The sequence below is a fragment of the Ahaetulla prasina genome, chromosome 5, assembly GCF_028640845.1.
Source record: "Ahaetulla prasina isolate Xishuangbanna chromosome 5, ASM2864084v1, whole genome shotgun sequence".
NCBI lineage: Eukaryota > Metazoa > Chordata > Lepidosauria > Squamata > Colubridae > Ahaetulla > Ahaetulla prasina.
In genome coordinates, this window is record NC_080543.1 from 6,342,784 (window position 1) to 6,364,983 (window position 22,200).

Below are 22,200 nucleotides of genomic sequence, written 5' to 3' on the forward strand. Positions count from 1 at the left end.
GAAGAGAGAGGGAGGGAGAGGGAGGGAGAGAGGAGAGAAGAAGAGAGAGAGAGAGGGAGAGAGGAGAGGAGGAACAGAGGAGGGAGGGAGAGGGAGGAGAGAGGCAGGGAGAGAAGAGAGAGAGAGAGGGAGAGAGGAGGAAGAGAGAGGGAGGGAGAGGGAGGGAGGAGGAGGGAGAGAAGAAGAGAGAGAGAGGGAGGAACAGAGGGAGGAGAGAGGCAGGGAGAGAAGGAGAGAGGGAGGGAGAGGAGAGAGAGAGGAGGGAGGGAGAGGAAGGGAGAGGAGGCAGGGAGAGAAGAGAGAGAGGGAGGGAGAGAGGAGAGAGAGAGAGGGAGGGAGAGGAAGGGAGAGGCAGGAGAGAAGAAGAGAGAGGGAGGGAGAGAGGGAGAGAGAGAGGGAGGAAGAGAGGAAGGGAGAGGGAGGGAGAGAGGCAGGGAGAGAAGAAGAGAGAGAGAAGGAGGGAGAGGGAGGGAGACGGAGGGAAGGAGAGGGAGGGGAAGGGAGAGACAGAGAGAGAGAGAGGGCTATCCTAAATGTTTATTGTAATTTTTTTTCTTAAGTTTCACCACTGGTCAGCGTGCGTCTTCACGTTTCATGGAGAGGCCACTTAACTGCCGGACCTCAGAGGGCCAAAATGGTTGCTTTTCAAGCTTTATTGCACAAAAAGATACCACGTTGCCTGAGGAGAAAGTGAGAGGGAGGAAAAGAGAGACGGCCAAACCAACGTTTAGGCTGAGCTCGGAAGCCCCGAACAAGCATCACAAAGCTTGCCTTGTTGCCATCTTCGCGAAACACCCCCCCCCCCCGCACACCCCCCCCTTTAAAACCGCTCTTTCGTTTCTGAATCCTGGCCGTCGTTTCTCCATCTTGGCTGAAGTAAAACCACACTTAAAGGCTTTCCTCTCGCAGGGAACACATGTGGAGAAAAGGCCTGGAGGAAAAAAACCCTCAATTTCACATTTTCCCTGCATGGCGCCTAGCCAAAGCCAACCAGACCCGTTGGCTAGGTCTCTTGAACTGGGACGCTGAGCAGAAAACGAACCAAAATATGGTTCGTCCTCGACTTAAGGCCACCATTTTGCTCTGTGGCTAAGCGAGGCCGTTGTTAAAGGAGGCTCGCCCCGTTTTACGGCCTTTCTTGCCACGGTGGTTAAGTGAATCGCGGCTGTCGTTCTAGTAATCACACGACTGTTAAACTTCGCCACTGACTTTGTTGTCAGAAGGGTCGCAAAAGGAGATCGCATGACCCCGGGACAATGGCAACCGTCATAAATATGAGTCAGTTTCCAAGCCTACCCTTTCTGCACCCCTGTTCTGAATGGCCCCATGGCCCAGTAGTGGTGACCCCTCTTCTAGTCAAACCCCTTCCTCAAGCAGGAGACCCTACACCATTTTAGACAAATCCAATCTCTTCTTGAAAGCCTCCAGTGTTGGATCATTCACAATTTCTGGAGGCAAGTTGTTCCACTGGTTAATTGATCTAACTGTCAGGAAATTTCTCCTTAATTCCAGGTTGCTTCTCTCCGTGATCAGTCTCCACCCATTGCTTCTTCTCCTGCCCTCAGGTGGCTTTGGAGAATAGCTTGACCCCCTCTTCTTTGTGGCAGCCCCTTAGATTTTGGGAAGAGTGCTATCATGTCATCCCCAGTCCTTCTTGTCCTGCCTTCAGTTGCTTTGGAGAATAACGGAACTGAACGGAAGAACAACAGAGTTGGAAGGGACCTTGGAGGTCTTCTAGTCCAACCCCCTCCTCAGGCAGGAAACCCTGTACCATTTCAGACAAATGGCTGTCCAATCTCTTCTTGAACACCTCCAGTGTTGGAATATCTACAACTTCTGGAGATAAATTGTTCCAGTTAATTGTTCTCACTGTCAGGAAATTTCTCCTTAGTTCTAAGTTGCTTCTCTCCTTGATTAGTTTCCACCCATTGCTTCTTGTCCTGCCCTCAGGTGCTTTGGAGAATAGCTTGACTCCCTCTTCTTTGGGGCAGCCCCTGAGATATTGGAACACTGCTGTCATGTCTCCCCTAGTCCTTCTTTTCATTAAATTAGACATACCCAATTCATCTTCTTTTAACGACTCCATAATCCCTTGTGGGGGGTGACTTGCTGGGCAACTGAATGGAGCTGAGCGTTTCCTGGCTGGATGCCCTTCCTGTTTCCAATGAGGAGTTTTGTTCAGCAGATATATGCTCATTACCCCATGTCCTTCCTTTCATCTAAATCAGGGGTCTCCAACTCTGGGAATTCTGGGAGTTGAAGTCCACAAGTCTTAAAGTGGCCAAGGTTGGAGACCCCTGATCTAAATGTTTCATTTCATTTTGACCCAAAACATTTTGTTCCTGTTTCCATCATCTGAGAACATCACCTTGAGGGACACCGAAGCAACTAACATCACAAGATGCTGGTCATACCTTAACTCCAAGATGTTGGTGACATTCCCCGAAGGGAAGATCCTTCGGATGTAGTTGAAGTCTCCAACATACAGGCTGCCGTCCGAGCCGCAGGTCAAGGCAACGGGCGCCAGGAGTTTGTTGCCATCAGCCAGGCCGTTGCAACTCGGACACGAAATGCTTCTTCGGCGTCCATTCCCCATGATGCTCCCTATAACCGGGGGTTGCTGGGAGATGAACTGGTTTTCCCCGTTTCCTTTGTGCAGGATACCTGGAGGGCAAACACAAGGGTGACAGGCGGAACTTTGCAACCCACAGGCTGTTGTGTCCCGTCCGATTTCACCGCAGCCGGGGCCTTCTTATCTGCTTCCGAACACTGAGGAATGTCCTAGTATGCCTCCCGGCCCCAGCCCTGGCTCCATGCCCAGACAGGCTGAGGAGGAAGAAGTACCTCCAGCCTCCAGCTCTGGCTCCATGCCCAGGCAAACGGAGCACCTAGACCCCTCCCCCTCCCCCACAGCATGTGAGCCTGAGGGAGGTCAATTGCCAACAGCTGCAGACTGGAGTGACCCTCGCGTCAGAAGAATTGATAGACGGAGGCAACAGAAGGAAGGGAGGGGCAGGCCTGGATAAGTGCTGAGTCATGGAGCCACACCCCATGGCCTATATAAAGGATCTGCTTTCTGGCATTCTCTGAGTCAGGCAAAGTCGAACATATCTTGCTGAAGTCACTTTCTGGTCTCCTGCCTGCCCTGAGGACTTTGCTAGGACTTTGGCAGAGCTGCAGAGGCACGCCTGATTTGGATTTCCCTGACCCGGCCATCAGCGGAGGAGTGGGACACGACACAGGCAGCTCCCAAGGCCCTGGATGTTACGATCAAAAATTCGGGCCCTTGGCAATCGGCGTGCGGAGTGAGTCCTCGACTTTACAGCAGTTCGTTTAGTGACCGTTCGAAGTTACAACGGCACTGGAAAAAAAGTGACTGATGAAAATTTTTCAGACTTAACGACCAGTGCAGCATCCTCACGGTCCAGAGGTGGTATTCAGCCAGTTTGTGCGAACCGGTATAGCAGTGACTGCAGGTGGGGGCGGGCCCGTGGGCCTGCCCACCCGCCCCAGCGTAATGCCGTCCTATTTAGCCACGTTTTCGAGGCTGGGCGCGTGTGGGTGCAAGCAAAATGGATGTGCGGAAGGCCGGACGCATGCGTAAAAGGCGTGCTCAAAGTGAGCATGGTCGAAGCGAGCGTGCACGCAGGCGGCGAACCAGTGGTACGAATATGTGAAACCCACCGCTGCCAAAGTCATGTGTTCCCTATTTTTCCTACTATTTGCCTTTGTATTTTCTTCGTATGTTGTAACATAAGCCAGGGGTCTCCAACCTTGGCAACTTTAAGCCTGGCGGACTTTGCTGGCTGGGGAATTCTGGGAGTTGAAGTCCACCAGGCTTAAAGTTGCCAAGGTTGGAGACCCCTGACATAAATTAATAAAGAAAAAGTAATTAACTTCAGCTTTGATCCTAAGTGGTCTTCGTCAACTTTCCGACCTTCGAACCTTTCGCCGCGAGCTTAAGACACATCTATTTATTTGCGCAGGACTGGACTAGAATTTTAAATTTTAATTTGGTTTTAATGGGGTTTTATTATTTTTATTGCAATTTTTAATATTCGGCCTTATTTAATAAGTTTTTTAAATTGGTGTTTTATTCTGTATTCATATGTATGTTTTTATTGGGCTGTAAACCGCCCTGAGTCCCTCGGGAGATAGGGCGGTATACAAATGTGATTAAATAAATAATAAATAAATAAAAGCCATCCAATGGAGATGGGTGGTTCAGGAATACGAAGCATGTATCAAGAGACGGACAATCAAACAAACAAACGTACCACTTTGGATGTTAAGTGCATGATGTTTGTCCAGAGACCATCCTCCAAGTTTCGAAGCGTCTATTTCGTAACCTTGGAGCACCGCCGTCCGTTTCTCCCACAGGATCAAATCTGGGCATGATTCATATTCGTATCCCACTGAGACTGGGATGCGTGCGAGAGACAGAACGAGAAAGAGAACGAGGAAAGGGATGAAAGAAAGCAGCGTATACGAACAGCTTTCAAGTAGCATCTTTAAAAAGAAATACCAAAACACGACGCGGATTAGCTATGAAAAGGGTCAACTCCGATCCCAGGAGAACAAAAGAAAATAAACGAATAATAAACCAAAGAAAACAAATCAGATTCAGTTAGATCAAACGCTTTTATATCCCCCAACCCAAGAAAAGTACAGGACTATCGTTATCTGGGCCTCCAAAATTCAGACAACCACTAGGTGGTAGCAGAGAGTCAAATCTTTTTTTGTGTCTCTTTGCTGCCACCTTGTCTGAATTAAGCAGCTTAAATATAGTAACTGTATGAAAATCTCAGGTGGGAAGTAGAAACCTTCCCAGACAAGGTGTTCCACAGCACGAAAGGAAGGACCAGAAACCACTTCCCCAAGTGTGGTTCTGCAATCAAACAGAGGTTGGCCAGGACTTTGCAGAAATCTATCTTGGTTAACTTGAATTGTGGGGCAGGTAGGAGACAGAAAGAGTAGTAGAGTCGGAAGGGACTTTCTGCCCCCCCCCAAAATGCAGCAGGCTTGCAATTCCATCTGTTTTATGACTTCCCGAGGAGTCTCTTTTATTTTCCTCTACAATATTATTTTTTGCCTAATTGAATTCCGAAACGACTAGAGATCACCTCTGCCTGAATGAAGCCAGGACAGCTTCTTCTACTTAAAATGCCTTCACCCAAAGTTGAGTTCGTTGGGTTCGATCCTTTTTTTATAACTAGTAAAGGAAGCTTGGACCAATCTCCTTTGGCATACAGAGACTTCCCAAACCAAGAAGGGCCTCTGGTGGCTCAACAGGCTAATGCAGCCTGTTATTAACAGCAACTGCTTGCAATATTGCAGGTTCAAGTCCCACCAGACCCAAGGTTGACTCAGCCTTTCATCCTTTATAAGGTAGGTAAAATGAGGACCCAGATTGTTGGGGGGCAATAAGTTGACTTTGTATATAGTATACAAAATGGATGAAGACTATTGCCTGACATAGTGTAAGCCGCCCTGAGTCTTCGGAGAAGGGCGGGATATAAATGCAAATTAAAAAAAAAAAAAAAGAAGAGTCACAGGCTAACAGAGTTAGAAGGGACCTTGGAGGTCTTCTAGCCCAACCCCCAGCTCAGGCAGGAAACCTGAGAAATCAGAGAAATGGTTGTCAAATCTCTTCTTAAAAATGATGTAGCACCCACAATTTCGTCATTCCACTGATTAATTGTTCTTACGGACACGAAATTTCTTTTTAGTTCTAGGTTGCTTCTCTCCTTGGTTAGTTTCTATCCGTTGCTTCTTGTCCTGCCCTCAGGGGCTTTGGAGAATAGCTTGACTCCAACTTCTTTGTGGCAACCTCTCAAATATTGGAAGACTGCTATCATGTCACCTCTAGTCCTTCTTTTCATTAAACTAGCCATACTCAGTTCCTGCAACCGTTCTTCATATGTTTTAGCCTCCAGTCCCCTAATCCTCTTTGTTGCTCTTCTCTGCACTCTTTCTATAGTCTCCACATCTTTTTTACTTCGTGGCGACCAAAACTAGATGCAATATTCCAAATGTGGCCTTACCAAGGCCTGTTGTGCCTCGCCTGCCCTCCTTTCCTCAGCCGGGCCCCTCCCATCTCCTGCTATCTGAGTCAGAGTCTGATAATAAAGAGAAACGGCCTGGCATGCCTCCAGCCCCCAGCCCTGGCACCATGCCCGGACAGACTGAGCAAACAAACCTCCCTCCTATAGCATGTGAGCATGAAGCCAGCCACGAGCTAGAATTGCCGGCAGCTGAGGAGGACGAAAGGTGGGCAGATCCCCGCTTCCGGAGAATGGAGAGGCGATGTCAGCAAAAGGAAGGGAGGGGCAGGCCTGGATAAGTGCTGAGTCATGGAGCCACACCCCATGGCCTATATAAAGGATATGCTTTTTGGCATTCCTTGAGTCAAGCAAAGTCTCATCTGGTTGCTGAAGTCACACCTTGGATTCCTGCCTGCCCTGAGAACTCTGACAGGAATTTGGCAAAGCTGCAGAGGCTTCGTGGCCACGCTCGATACAGACTTCCCAGACCCGGCCGTCGGAGGGGGAGGGGGACACGACAAGGCCTTATAAATGGGTACCAACCCTTCACGCGATCTTGTTTCTATCCCTCTGTTAATGCAGCCTGGAACTGCAAGTTGGCTTTTTTAGCAGCTGCAAAGCTGCCAAAGATAATAAAGGAAAATTATAAAAACGAGATCTTACCGAAGACTTCCGATAACCCATAGACCTTTTGATTGTAGACGTCCGTCTTGTCCCAGATGAAGTAGTAGGAAAGGTCTGGAGCTGCCGCGAACCACTTTCTGAAGAGACGTCCTTCTACCGCAACCATGAGGTGGACTTTCATCAGGTTAAAAGGGATGGTGGGGTGAGTTAAGCTGATCTTCAGGACCGATTTGTAGCCAGAAGTACGGCTGCTCAGGTAGCTTAGCTTGATTTTAGTCCCTGAAATCTTAATCTCTTCCTGTAAAGCCTGGAGATTAAAAAAAATAAAAAATAAAATCAAAGCTAAAGAACTTTTGAAGGCAGCAAAGTCCACATTTTGGATAGAGAGGATCGCTGGTTTGGAAGAGGGTTCAAAGCAGTGGTGAAATCCAAATTTCACTCCATTGTTGTCATCGTCTTCCTCCTCCTTCCTCCTCCAAGGAACACCCCCAACGAAATAAAGCTGTTGTGTCTGCGGGACCCGAACCTGGTCTCCTGGCAGAGGGTGACTCAGAGAGTGAGGGGGAAGAGCCGACAGGGCTTCCTTCTGCAGGACCTTCCTCTCTGGCTCTGCTCCAGGTTCCAGAGGCAGGCCAGGTGGAGGAGGAGGAGCTGACACAGCCTCTTTCCCCCGACCCCTCCTTCTCCCTGGCAACGCCCCAAGAGTCAGCTGAGGAGGATCAATCTTGGCTAGATGCAAGGCAGCGACGCCGAGGGAAACGTGCGCAGCAAAGGAAAGGTAGGGGCCGGCCCAGGGAGTGCTGAGTCACGGAGCCACACCCCACAGGGTATAAAAGTGGGTGGAGCTGCCATTGGGCTTCGTGACGGACAAAAACTGACTTTTGGAAACTTTGGCTGCTTTAGTGCGAGACTAAGGAATTGGCTTTTGGGATTTCTGTTTATTTCTAAACTCTGGGTTGCTCCAGCAACGGGCCGCAGTTGCACTGAAGAGATAGGAGGACTTGGCAGGTAACTGCAGGTTCATTGCCAGAACTGATATCTGTAGTAGGAATAAATTGCTGGCAAATATAGTCAGCTCGCGTGTCTTTTGGGTTGTGGTTGAGGGGGAAGAACAAAAGCTCTGAGGCTTGAGGTTTCTCAAAGTTCCAATTTATTAGAGATGTCATGTTGGCACAGCTGGGAAAACCCGAAACTGAAAGCTTCCAGGTTTTCCACACCCAGTTGACAGTTCACAGCCCTGCCCTACACCCACAAGTTCATCACATTGTCCAATCAACTCTTCACACTCAATTGGATGCAATCTTCAGGCAGTCTCCATCAGAGGCAGGCAAAAGTCCTTGAATACGGAATGTTGTTATGACTAACTTTCTATCGCTCCAACAACAACCCCCTCCCAACTTCCCCAGCTAAAATATGTGGCAGTTAAGAAGCAAAAAGAAAATTGCCTTCCAAAACTGACAACTCCTCCCTGCAATCCCCACTCCCTTCTATCCCTGATGATGTTACCCAGTTGGGTTATAAAACGGCAAGAGAAACCACCGAGCTCAGATAGCACTAAGGACCACACCGCTCACCTCTGAGCTACAAATATTATCTTCTATCATTGCCAGCATCCGTCTATCTGTGCTGTCCTCAGGACACAAGGCATTTCAATATGGCTTCTTTCAGGCATTATATTGCTTATTTTGAGTTTCTGTTGCTCTTTGCCAGCCCTTCATGGTTTTGTTGTGTCTGTGCCCCCCGAGCCAGGCCTGCTGACAGAAAGTGACTTGGACAGTGAGGGGGAAGGGCCATCAGGACCGTCAGCACCGGCTTTCCTGGCTCAGCTCCAGGAGCCAGAAACAGGCTAGGTGGAAGAGATAACGAGGCCTCCATCCCCTGACTCTTCCCCCCCCCCGGGCCACGCCTGCAGACCCAGCTGACAGCAATCAGGCTTGGTTTCATAGGCAGGAAAGGAGGGAACAACAGAAGCAAGGGTGGGGCAGGCCTAGGAAGTGCTGAGTCATGGAGCCACACCCCACAGGATATAAAAGGCAGCCAGAGCTGCTGTGTCTCTTTGTAACAGGCAAATCCACTGATTAAGAGCTGAATTGTTTCTAGGTGACTCACCAGCGTCGTGGAAGATAACGGAGGCTCTTGGCATACGCTGGCTATTCTGCTGCCAGAGCTGATAGTGACGGCTAATTAAGCCATCATTCGGACGGAGGCGAGGGAGGGCAGAACAAGTTTTGCAAAGACCACTTCCTCCAGTCTTCCTGATAAGATTGACCCAGGCGGGCTCACCCTCGCTGTCAAGAGTGTTTACAACGTGACTACTATTTTGAGACAACCCAGGAGCAAAATACAGGACACTGAAGTTTTGTCATTACAAACAGCGGTTTATATACAAGACTTCTATATACAGACGTACACGTGGTAGGCACAAAGCAAGCAAGCAAGCAATCTTCAACTCTACACAGAGAACTACAATTCAGATAGAACACAAGGAGAAGAGAGAGAGAGACTCCCTCTAATGGCCTCTCTTATATAGACAGCTTCTTAAAGTGCCAGTAACCCTGCTGACCAGAGATGGGTTTCAGCAGGTTCTGACCAGTTCTGGAGAACCGGTAGTGGAAATTTTGAGTAGTTCTGAGAACTGGTAGTAAAAATTCTGACTGGCCGTGCCTCCTCCATCTATTCTCTGCCTCCCGAGTCCCAGCTGCTTGGGAGGAAATGGGGATTTTGCAGTATCCTTCCCCTGGAGTGGGGAGGGAATGGAGATTTTACAGTATCCTTCCCCTGCCACGCCCACCAAGCTACACCCACGGAACCGGTAGTAAAAAATTTTGAAACCCGCCACTGCTGCTGATTCATCCTGAGTTCATCATCTTGATTTATAGCCTTACAACGGCTGGTCAGCTTTAAATCTTCATTAACCTGACACTTGCTTGCTTTTTTTTTTCCCCTTTGGCTGAAATACCACATTCTTTTGTCCTTGTCAGCATTCGGCCATGAACCGACATGCTTTTGAAAGTGTGGAATTTTAATTCCGGGATTGCGCGGTGGCTATTTCGAGCGAAGGAGAGACACGACAGACAGATGTTGGTCCCTGAATTTGCCAAGGGTGGCCCAGCATCTGGAAATATCTTTTGCAGTCTCGTTTTTCCTTACCTGGATTTCTGGCACGATGGGGCCTCGCTCGGAACAGGAGCTGGCGAAGGCGGTCAGCGGAGTGGGGGAAACCACAGGGTTGGGCCGGGCAAAGTTGCTCAGGTCACAGCTGGGGATGTCATTTTCTTCGTGTCGCATGACGATGGTCTCCATGACGAAGAAGTGGTTCCAGGGCAGCCAGAGGGTGTGATCCTGAGTGATGAAGGGCGCCCGCTCGAAACGCAGGACGATGGCTATCCCGCCATTGGTGACCAGGTCAAAACTGTGTGGACAAAAAGTCAAGATGGTTCTTTTGGTTTTTTGTTTGTTTGTTTTTTACAGGAAGGAAGAGCTGCCAATGTCGGTGAAGGAGGGTGACCTTGTGGTGACATTTCCCCTTAAAAATAAATAAATAAGTAAAGGTAAAGGTTCCCCTCGCACATACGTGCTAGTCGTTGCCGACTCTAGGGGGGCGGTGCTTATCTCCGTTTCAAAGCCGAAGAGCCAGCGCTGTCCGAAGACGTCTCCATGGTCATGTGGCCGGCATGACTCAACGCCAAAGGCGCACGAAACGCTGTTCCCTTCCCACCAAAAGTAGTCCCTATTTTTCGACTTGCATTTTTTACGTGCTTTCGAAACTGCTAGGTTGGCAGAAGCTGGGACAAGGAATGGGAGCTCACTCCGTTACGCGGCACTAGGGATTCGAACCGCTGAACTGCCGACCTTTTGGTTGACAAGCTCAGCGTCTTAGCCACTGAGTCATCACATACCTAATAATAAATAAATAAATAATAAAGTGATTCTATTTTGGCCAATCAACTGGGTGGGATTTGAACTCAAGCACAAATGCACCATTAAAAAAAAAACACCACATAAATTAAGAAAAGTATTTTCTGATTTCTTTTGCAAAGCAGTAAAAAGGAATAACGTTTTGTAACATGCTGGCTGGAGAATTCTGGGAGCTGAGACCCAACCACTTTGGCTGATGGATTCTGGGAATTGAAGTCCACCCATGCTGGCTTGGGAATCCTAGGAGATCCGACCATTTTGACTGGGGAATTCTGGGAATTGAAGTCCACCCAAGGTGGCTGGGGGATTCTGGGAGCTGAAGTCCACCCATGCTGGTTAGGGAATTCCGGGAGCTGAGATCCGACCATTTTGGCTGGAGGATTCTGGGAGTTGAAGTCCACCCAAGGTGGCTGGGGGATTCTGGGAGCTGAGATCCAACCATTTTGGCTGGGGAATTCTGGGAGTTGAAGTCCATCCATGTTGGCTAGGGAATTCTGGGAAGTGAAATCCACCCATGCTGGCTGGGGAATTCTGGGAACTGAAGTCCATACACCTTAAAAGTTGCTCAGGTTGAAAAAGGCTGCCCTAAAGAGTTCACAATGAAAGCAACAATGGAAACCGGTGTGTGTTTTTGTGTGTATGTAGGAAACAGGCACAGGGGGCTCCTTATTAAGGTGAAGGGAGAAATCTATAGAGCAGCGGTTCTCAACCTGTGGGTCGGGACCCCGTTGGGGGTCGAATGACGATTTGCCAGGGGTCACCTAAGACCATCGGAAATATGGGAAGTATACTTGCGAGTCAAAGAATCGCGCTCCAATGGTTGACTCCACAAGCCAGCTGCAGGCTCTTCAAATCGCTAGCCGAATTCGGCTTCAGGCGCGATGAATTAAAAAAGAGAGAAATCCTTGCTCTGATGTCGCTCTCTCAAGCCAGCTGCAATCGCTCCCCATCGCTCGCCTAATCTGGCTTCAGGCGCGATAAACTTAATAGGGGAGGAGTCTCCGCTTTAATGCCTCCGTCCTCAAGGCAATCGCAAGCAGTTCAGATCGCTAGCCAATACGGCTTCAGGTGCGATAAATTCAAAACGAAAATAATTTTACGGTTGGGGTTGCCACATCGTGGGGAATTGTATTAAAAGGGGTCGCAGCACTATAAAGGTTGAGAACCACTGCTACAGAGGCACCATTTTGGTGGGCAACATCCAGAGGCCACATCTAAAGTCTTCGGTGAGGCACGTCTAATTCACAGCCCAGCAGGCAGGACCTCCCTAACGGTGGGCCTAATTTATTTCCGGTCCATGAAAATAAAAACAAAGCAAGGGAGCGAGCGAGAGAGAGATATTGATTCTGCAATTCAAGCAGGAACACGCCGGCTGGTTTTTAATAGCCCGAATTTCTGGCACGCCGGCAAAACTGAAAAACGCCGAAGCCTCAAGGAAGATATTTTATACAGTTGGTTAATGTTTGGCAAAGTGGCAAAGCCAGGATGGAGAACCGAGCAGAGCTGCGGTGGGAACTGCAGAAAACAGATAGGCAGTCCTTGGCTTAGGACCCCCAATGCAGCCCAAAATTTCCGTTGCTAAGCGAGGCAGGTGTTCGGCGAGTTTTGCTCCATTTTACGACCTTTCTTGCCAGAGTTGTTTAAGCGAGTCAGTGCAGCTAGTCACACGGTTGTTGAATGAATCTGGCTTCCCCATTGACTCTTGTCAGACTCTTGACTTGTCAGAAGGTCGCAAAAGGAGATCATGTGACCCCGGGACATTGCCACCGTCGTAAATATGTGCCCAAGCGACTGAATTTTGATCGTTTGTGATTAACCCAGCTGGCTGCCGATGGGGGAAGTCAGATCTGCTTAACAACCATGTGATTCGCTTAAGAACAGGCCCGAAAAGGTCGTAAGATTGGACACGGCTAAACCCGCCTTGCTTATCAACAGAAATTCTTGTCCCGATTGTGGTCGTAAGTTTGAGGACTACCTATAATATTTGCAAAACTCTCCTCCTAGACAAACGTCCGTGTCTGAATTCTGAGATAAGTTGAGATATGCGTCTCAGGATAAAAATAATATAATTTTATTGTATTTTATCCATATCTTAAATTATTGTATTTTATTGTATTTTTCATCTTAGTATTTTATCCCAATTTCATTTTAAATCGTATTTTATCCCAATTCCATTTTAAACTGTTTTTATCAAATTTCAGTAATAATTTGTTTATTTATTTATAAACTATTCTTTATAATCAGTTTCTGGATTAGTTTCTGGTTTATTTATAAATTATTATTTGTAATTTGTTTCTGGAACGCTGCAGTTTGATACAGCCCAAGGGCTAATCAATCAATCAATCAATCAAAACAACCACTTGACTCCAAGACAGGAAGCGCAGCCTCGGAAGTTTGAAAGGCAAGGGGAAAATAATAATAAAGAAATGGATTTCAGGTAGAGTCAGTATAAAAAGAAAGTACACCATTAAAGTAAGCGGTCAACTGCTTCATACCTCTTCAGTCTAATCGGCAATAACATTTCTGTATAAGCTTATTTAACCCGGTCCGAGAGACTGAAGTCAATCCAAAGCTTAACCGACAAGTTAAGACTCCGTCAGGTTGGAAAACCTAAAGTTTTATTGCTGAATTTAAACAATAAAACTTAAGGTTTATTGCTGAATTTATTTACTGCTGAATTCTGGAAATTTGATATTATCCTTCTCTGAGGAGAATTTTTTGCACTGCCGTTGCCTCCTCACTGGTTCAAAGCAAGAATCTCTGTATACTGTCTATTTTAAAAGGGTCATTTTTGTTTTACTGCCTGACAAAATAGATTATTCTGTTGGGACAACAATCGGCTTGACAAAGGAAGGAATGTTTTCCTGCAATTTGATCGGAATCCTTCAAGGTCCAGTTGTTTAAACAGACCCACCCAACAAACACTCGGAGTGGTCTTTGTTACTGTGGCTGCGCAGATGTTTCCAAAGTGTTGATGCAAAACAAATCTGTAACAACCGACAGAAACTCCCATTCCCTGAGATCTGGAGAATAACAGAGTTGGAAGGGACCTTGGAGGTCTTCCAGTCCAACTCCCTACTCAAGCAGAAAACTCTATATTATTTTAGATAAATGCCTGTCCAACCTTCTTAAAAATCTCCAGTGATGGAGCACCTACAACTTCTGGAGACAAGCTGTTCCGCTGGTTAATCGTTTTTGCTGTCGGAAAATTTCTCCTTACTTCTAAGTTGGCTCTCTCTTGGATAATTTTTCATATCTTAACAGAAAAACAGATTTGGAAGGGATGTTGTCGGTCATCTAGTCCAACCCCCCACCCAAGCAGGAGACCCTACACCAATAGTGAGAAATGGCAGTCCAGTCTCTTCTTAAAGGCCTCCAGTGATGAAGCTCCCACAACTTCTGAAGACAACTTCTATTCCATTGGTTGATTGTTCTCACTGTCAGAAAATTTCTCTTTATTTCTAGGTTGAATCTCTCCTTGATCAGTTTCCATCCATTATTCCTTGTCTGGCCTTCAGGTGCTTTGGAGAATAGCTTGACTCCCTCCTCTCTGTGGCAGCCCCTCAAATAGCAGCCTTCCGCTGCTATCCTGTCTCCTCTGGTCCTTCTCTTCACTAGACTAGCCATGCCTAGTTCCTGCAACCGTTTATCGTATGTTTTAGTCTCTGGTCCTCTAATCATCTTTGTTGCTCTTCTCTGCACTTGTTCCAGAGTCTCAACATCTTTTTTACATCGTGATGACCAAAACTGAATGCTCAGCCACCAACTCATTTTTAATTGCACCTCTCAATTTATTACTCAGCTCTGCAACTTCAAGAATTTGGGCTTGCAGTGGGATTAATTAATACAAAACAAACCTGCATTCCGTAAAGATGTGCTACATGCCCTCTGTGCCATTGTTATGAGTCGACTATGACTTGATAGCGCACAACCAATGCGCCCAGTGCTTGTCACCGAGGCTGCCTTTTCACACATAAACTCGGATACTCGGCAAGAAGACCCCAATTGTTATTGCCCCTAGTCTTAGTCTAGTTCAGGGGTCCAAGGACCAGAAGGCAGGACAAGAAACAATGGATGGAAACTAATCGAAGAGAGAAGCAACTTAGAACTAAGGAGGAATTTCCTGACAGTAAGAACAATTAATCAGTGGAACGACTTGCCTGCAGAAGTTGTGAGTTCTCCAACACTGGAAATTTTTAAGAAGATGTTGGATAATCATTTGTCTGAAGTGGTATAAGGTTTCCTGCCTGGGCAAGGGGTTGGACTAGAAGACCTCCAAGGTCCCTTCCAACTCTGTTGTTGTTGTTGTTGTTGTTGTTATTATTATTATTATTACTACTTCTGGGAACCTCGCAGACACCTCTCTACAGGTGGTCCTCGACGTACGATCACAACTCCTTAATATTATACATCCGGAGTCTGCCCTAAGGGCAGGGGTGGGCTTCAAAAATTTTAGCAAGGGGTTCTCTGCCCGGTTGCTGGGTGGGCGTGGCCATGGTGGGTGTGGCCTAGTCGGGCTCCTGCATCATGGCAGGTATAGGGGTGTTTTTGCCCTCCCTGGGATCTGGAGGCTTTTCTCGAGCCTCTGTGAGGACGAAAACAGCCTCCCCAGGCTCTGGAGGCCCTTTGGAGGCTGGAAACACGTCCCGAACTTCCAGTAGGCCCGTTTTTCGCCCTCCCTGAGCCTCCACGCACGCCCTGCGCTTACCTGCATCCAAAACGGGCTGCGTGGGGATTCCTGGGAGGGGAGGGAAGAGGAGAGGTTGGCAGGGCCAGCCAGGAGTGAGATTTGGGGGTTCTCCGAACTGCACAGAATCTTAGCTAGAGGTTCTCCCGAAACCACTGCGAACCCCCAGCAGCCCCACCCCTGCCTAAGGGTATTTAGGTATGTGCCAGCAGACAAGGAGACCACAAATCTGATGACGGTGAATCTGAATCCGGAAACCAAATCCCGAACTTCCTACCACTCAAGGCGAGAGAGGTCCACCTACCTGCCGTCTTGCCTGCTGATGGTGTAGCCAAATAGCGGGTTGTTGACAAAGCTGATGTTGACGCCAACTAGAGGGGTTCCATCTGCTGTCATCACCTGCCCACGAATGACACAAGGGTGCCTGCGAGGAAGTGAAAAAAAACAACAACAACACAAAGTTGAAAGGAGTGAATTGGCAAAGCAAGGAGGAGACTTCGCAAGTGACGAAATATGGACTCGCGACACTGAGCCATGATGGATTGATTCATCATGGACTCTTCGTTTCAGCACCTCTAACTGTTGTGACCCAGGCCCAAGTACTAAACGCAATCAGTTCAAAAACAAACAGACTTTATTAGAACAGCTGAGAATTAACTCATTCTCAGCGTGGTCCAAACTATATCAAAGTAAATTCTTCCTAACACAATTCTTCAGTCTCCTCACCAACTTTGGTCTAATTAGGCAAACTGCCAAAGGCTTTTCTTGGCAAAAGTTCAAAAGCAGAAGACGCCGACAAGAAATAAATGCAGCAAGACAAGGAGAAAGGCTATCAACGTTGTTTTCCGGCAAGGAGCCCAAACACCGTTGCTGGTCTTTTAAGCCTTATGGGAGGGACCAATCATCTCCTAGCCCTATTCCCGAGTCATCCTCTTTGCTTGAGCTGTTCTTGCCTTCTGGCAACTCTCTCATGCATGCATTAGGAACAGGCTACTCCTGTTCCTCTGCCTTACTATTGTCAGCCTTTGGAGACTCTGGAGTCCGCACATCATTCCCAGATGGCCCTGGTCCCACCTCTGTGTCCAATGCAGAGCCCTCATCTGGGCCTTCCCCAGCCTCCAGGACTGGCCCATGTTCTTCCATAGCCTCATCATTGTCCGACTCCGTTGCCAGCTGCGCAGGCTCCTGGCGGATCACAACACTAACTTCCATCAAGTTGCTGCTGCGCCTGAACCTCTTGAGATGGCCTTCACCAGATTTTTTTTTGCATGCAAGGAAGTTTTATGTTCCCACCAAGGACCCCTTCGGTTCTGCATGCTCAGTTCAGATCGATTGATTTGTCAAACATGTGCAAGATAGCATGTATAGGTATAAACATAAACGAAGGAAGAAAGTACAGAAAAATGGGGACAGTAAGACAGGGACGGTAGGCACGCTGGTGCGCTTATGCATGCCTCCGTTACGGAACTCTTAGGAATGGGGTGAGGTCCACGGTAGATAGTTTGAGATTGAAGCTGTGAGATTCCTTAAGGGTGATTTAATTTTCCAGGTAGGGATCCAACAATCTTTTTGCCTGTAACCCTGAAACAACTGTTAATAGACCCATGTGGACTGCAAGCATCGTGGATTAGCTGCTCTTAGATGCTGGACTTTGGAACTCCTTTCTGGTTTGCAATTGATCAAAAGTGTTGTGCCTTGTCCTCCCTCCTTTCCTCAGCCGGGCCCCTTCCCTCTCGACCCGGGTCTGCTATCAGACTCGGAGTCTGATAATGAAGATGAAGAGCCTGTCATGCCTCCAGCCCCCGGCCCTGGCCCCATGCCCAGACAGGATGTCAGGAATGAACAAACAAACCTCACTCATATGGTATGTGTTCCTTTGGCTCAGCCATCAGAGGAAGTCAGCCACGGATTGGAATTACTCGGGCCTACTCCTTCTGACCCCTCCCTTTCTCAAACAGCAGAAGACAATTCAAAGTGGGAGGATCCTCGCTTCAGGAGATCTGAGAGGCGACGCCAGCAAAAGGAAGGGAGGGGCAGGCCTGGATAAATGCTGAGTCATGGAGCCACACCCCACAGCCTATATAAAGGACCTGCTTTTGGCATTCCAACTTTGAGTCAAGCAAAGTCTCATCTAGTTTGCTGAAGTCACAACTTGGATTCCTGCCTGCCCAGAGAAATCTGGAAGGAATTTGGCAAAGCTGCAGAGGCTTCGTGGCCACGCTTGATACGGACTTCCTAGACCCGGTCGTTGGAGGGGGAGGGGGACACGACAAAAAGGCAGCTACAGCCAAAGAGAAAGAAGAGTGAAAGAAACATTAGGAGAATCTTGGGTTGTGTGAGGCTAAAAAGACTGGACACTGAACTCTTCTACGGACAGAAGGAAGGAAGGAAGGAAGGAAGGAAGGAAGGAAGGAAGGAGGAAGGAAGGAAGGAAGGAAGAGTGATGATGGATGGATGGATGGATGCAGGGGTGAAATGCTCCCGGTTCAGACCAGATTGCGCGATCCGGTAGCGATGGCGGCGGGTGGTTCAGAGAACCGGTAGCAAAAATCCCTGCCCGCCCCCCCTCAGCTGAGCTGCGCGATCATCAGAGGTTTTTTTTTAAAAAAACTTTTAAAAGCATTTTTTCTTCGGCCGAAAAAATGCTTTAAAAAAAAAGCCTCTGATGATCGCACGGATCATCAGAACCCTTTAAAAGCATTTTTTTCTACAACCTCTTCGGCTGAAGAGGTTGAAAAAATAGGCTTTTAAAAGGCTCCTCTGGCGATCCCAGCTGAGTTGCCTGATCATCAGAGGCTTTTAAAAGCATTTTTTAACAACCTCTTCGGCCGACTATTCTATTCTATTCTATTCTATTCTATTCTATTCTATTCTATTCTATTCTATTCTATTCTATTCTATTCTATTCCCATTATTCTATTCTGTTCTGTTCTGTTCTGTCCTGTCCTGTCCTGTCCTGTCCTGGTCTGTCCTGTCCTATCCTGTCCTGTCCTGGTCTGTCCTATCCTATCCTATCCTATCCTATCCTATCCTATCCTATCCTATCCTATCCTATCCTATCCTATCCTATCCTATCCTATCCTATAGACTGGCCAAATATTTGACTGGGATGGATAAAAACTTGAGCAGGACCAGCTGCCTTGCTTAGCAATGGAAATGTTGCATTCAGTGATGGTCGTACATCGAGAACTACCGGTAGTTCGTTCCGTTTTACACACGCAAAGTTCAATTCTTTAAATTTCAGAGATGCAGCTTGCAGGGCCGGCTGCTGATTGATGCGGAGAGCCGAATCGAAAGGGGCTGTTTTCTAATCCAATCTATACCACATGGAGAAGTAGGAAGGTCTCCAGTTTCTGGATTTTAATGTGCAGAAAGCCTGTTTTTATGGGGAAATATTTCAATCGGCAAACTCTCTCTCTCTCACTCAACTGCCTCCAGCTATACTGCCTTTGATTTACATGCATTTGGGAACACTGACAATTGTTGCCAGATGTGTGGAGCTATTTCCGTATAAAGGGGAATTACAGGCACCAAGTCCAAGGGACAAAGGTCTTTGCGCTCTGAAATGCCAAAATTGTAGATTCCTGCAGCGTTCGCTTGGAGAGCACGAATCACAGTTGGAAAGGGACCTTGGAGGTCTTCTAGTCCAACCCGCTGCTCAAGCAGGAGACTCTACAGTAGTCGCCAGAATTGTGGAATCCTTTTGGGAAAAGTGTATTTTTGAGGTTTGATGGCTAATAACATTGCTTTTTGTTTTGTTTTGTTGGAGTTTCAAGATAATCCTATTCCACCTGCTGGAATGGCCTGGGAATAGCCCAGACCTTCACCCAATGGAAAATCTATGGAGCTGACAAAAGAAACTGGTAAATCAGATTAACAGAGTTGGAAGGGACCTTGTAGGTCATCTAGTCCAACCCCCATCCCAAGCAGGGGCAAAACAACTATTTCGCTTAGCAACAGAAATTTTGGGCTCTGTTAAATCGAGGAACAGCTGTAGTATGTTGTCTATGCAGGAAAGATGCCAACAGGGAATTATCTACATTTTGAAGTGGGTAAATTGGGTTTATCATCTTGTCTATTATCTATCTATCTATCTATCTATCTATCTATCTATCTATCTATCTATCTATCTATCTTCCTTCCTTCCTTCCTTCCTTCCTTCCTATCATCTGTCTGTCTGTCTACCTACCTATCATCCATCCATCTATCTATCATCTATCTGCCTATCATCTATCTATCTACCTAACTATCATTCATCCATCTTCTTTCCTTCCTACCTATCGTCTGTCTGTCGGTCTATCTATCATCCCTCCATCCCTCCATCCCTCCTCCTTCCTTCCTACCTATCATCTGTCTGTCTACCTATCATCCATCCATCCATCCATCATCCATCCATCCATCTATCTTCCACCCATCTATCTTCCTACCTACCTACCTACATATCATCTGTCCGTCTGTCTACCTATCATCCATCCATCCATCCATCCATCCATTATCTATCTATCATCTGTTTTTCTATCTTCGAAAATCTATCTATCTCTCTATATCTATTTTTCTATATCTGTCTCTATCATCTATTTATCTAGCTCTATCATCTCTATTTATCTATCTGCATCTATCTACATCTATCTACCTGAGCCGAGACCATCCCTAAACTTGGGTTTGAAAGAATGATGGGATAGCCCAGAGATACCTGCACTCCGGTTAAAGGGAGTGAAGGAAGATGACAAATTACGAAGCAATTAAGTTCTCCACTTCGTCTTTCATTTCCCCTCCCAGGTGATTAAATTTGCCCCTTTTGGGAAAATCAATTAACGCTGTGCCTTGTCAACATCTGGTCTCTCTTAGGTCAACCTGTCCTTTCCAGAGGCGAAATCGCCTACCCACAATGCACCGAGCCCCACAGGAACGCGGTTAATGTTAATTTAGTCGGCCATTTCCTTCAGAAGACCTTGGTCTAAAAAATGCAATTACGTCATCCAACAAGCGAAATGGTGCTGCGAAAAAACCTTCGCGGGAAGGTTTCTCGAAATGCGATTTCAATATATGGAATTTAAAATATTGAAACATTCTCTTCTGCTAATAGGAAGCCCTGCCAATAAAAAAATTAAGATTAGGCGATTTAGCACTTCCACTGATTTAGCTACTTGAACAGAAGGGTTAGCAGCTCTTTGAATTAAGAACACCTTACGACTTTGTCTGCCTTTAGAAGTGATTTTGGAAATGGCTTTGATGCAAAACTCACTCTGCAAATACACACACACACACACACATTCTCCATTTTTAATCAGATCCTCCCAGAGGCTTTTTCCCCCATCTTTTTTTAATTTAAATAAAAAAAACCTATGGGGGATTTCTTAATATTTGATAGCTCACTGCTTTTTTTTAAAAAACTAGATAATACAGCCACACAGTAATTTTAAACTGTCATATTGCTAAGCAATGCATAATTCACAAGGAGATTAAATTAACGCCACTACTTTTCCCATTGGGTGAAATAGAAAGTCCAAGTAAAAGCACGTTGAATTCACTGGCCATAAGACCAGAAAAATCCCATTCTCTTACAATATGCTTTGCCCAAATCGGTCAAAAAATGTAAATGAATTTGCGGGCTAGGAATTGTAAAAGAAAGGAAGAGCTGACATATAAATCTCTCTGTTGTAAAACAGTAGCAACTGCTTAAATTTTAAGTCTTAATGAAGCTGGTCTATATAGGCAGTCCTCACTTAATAACCGGTCACTAGGGACCGGTTAAAGTTATGACAGGACACCTCCCCACCCCAACCCACCAAAGGTATTTGCTATTTGGATGCAAAGTTCTGACAACCACGCCCCCTCATGCTATCACGTGATTAGATTTTGGGTGCTCGGGAACCGACTCGCATTTATGACGGTTTGTAGCATCCTGTGGTCACACGACTGTGAGCTATGACAGTTTTTTCTGGTTTTTTTCTCCCCAGAAACTTCTCCTGGCAAAAAACGCCCATTGCAAACCATAAATTCGCTTAAGGACCATGATGTCATTATCCACAATGGATGGATTTTGACAGAAACCAGAAGTAAACTCTGGGTTTCCACTCAAAGACATCAAAATTGCAGTCAAATGACTGTGGGATAACAGCTGTAAATCACAGCTGGTTGCTGGGCACCCGACATGCAATCATGAAGCAACCTGGAACAGAGGAGAAATTTCCTGACAGTGAGAACAATTGATCAGTGGAACGACTTGCCACCAGAAGTTGTGAATGCTCCAACACTGGAAGGTTTTAAGAAGATGTTGGGTAACCATTTGTCTGAAGTGGTGTGGGGTTTCCTGCCTAGGCAGGGGGTTGGACTAGAAGACCTCCAAAACCCCTTCCAACTTTGTTATTCTATTCTATTCTATTCTATTCTATTCTATTCTATTCTATTCTATTCTATTCTATTCTATTCTATTAAGTATCTTTTGGGAGGGACTGTTGTAACGGTCACTAAAGGTTTATAACCTTTATAACCTTTATAACCTCAAGGACAATCTGTATAATTTAGTACCTTTGAATATGTTTTTTTTTAAAAAAATCTATTCTGTTTCAAATCAGAGATATTTAGAAGGTGGCGAAAGAATCAAGAGCAGTCAAGATGAGGCCTGAGAATCGAAGTCCTACCTTCTCAAAACCGTAGAAATGGTGGTAGACTTTAGGAGAAACCCTTCCATACTTCCACCTCTCACAATACTTGACAACACAGTATCAACAGTAGAAACCTTCAAATTTCTGGGTTCTATCATATCGCAAGATCTCAAATGGACAGCTAATATCAAAACATCATTAAAAAAGGACAGCAAAGAATGTTCTTTCTGCGCCAACTCAGTAAGCTCAAACTGCCCAAGGAGCTGCTGATCCAATTCTACAGAGGAATTATTGAGTCTGTCATTTGCACCTCTATAAC

General features: G+C 46.5%; 1 protein-coding gene across 1 annotated transcript in view; it reads right to left on the reverse strand.

Moving 5' to 3' along the window:
* Positions 1 to 22,200, reverse strand: part of TENM4 (teneurin transmembrane protein 4) — a 750,531-nt gene that overhangs the window by 46,644 nt on the left and 681,687 nt on the right. The window contains exons 18-22 of the mRNA XM_058185522.1: positions 15,578 to 15,697; positions 9,819 to 10,080; positions 6,708 to 6,975; positions 4,278 to 4,421; positions 2,415 to 2,664 (exon numbers count right to left, since the gene is read on the reverse strand). Coding sequence (XP_058041505.1) covers positions 2,415 to 2,664; positions 4,278 to 4,421; positions 6,708 to 6,975; positions 9,819 to 10,080; positions 15,578 to 15,697 — 1,044 coding nt within the window. The remainder of the gene's footprint in view (positions 1 to 2,414; positions 2,665 to 4,277; positions 4,422 to 6,707; positions 6,976 to 9,818; positions 10,081 to 15,577; positions 15,698 to 22,200) is intronic.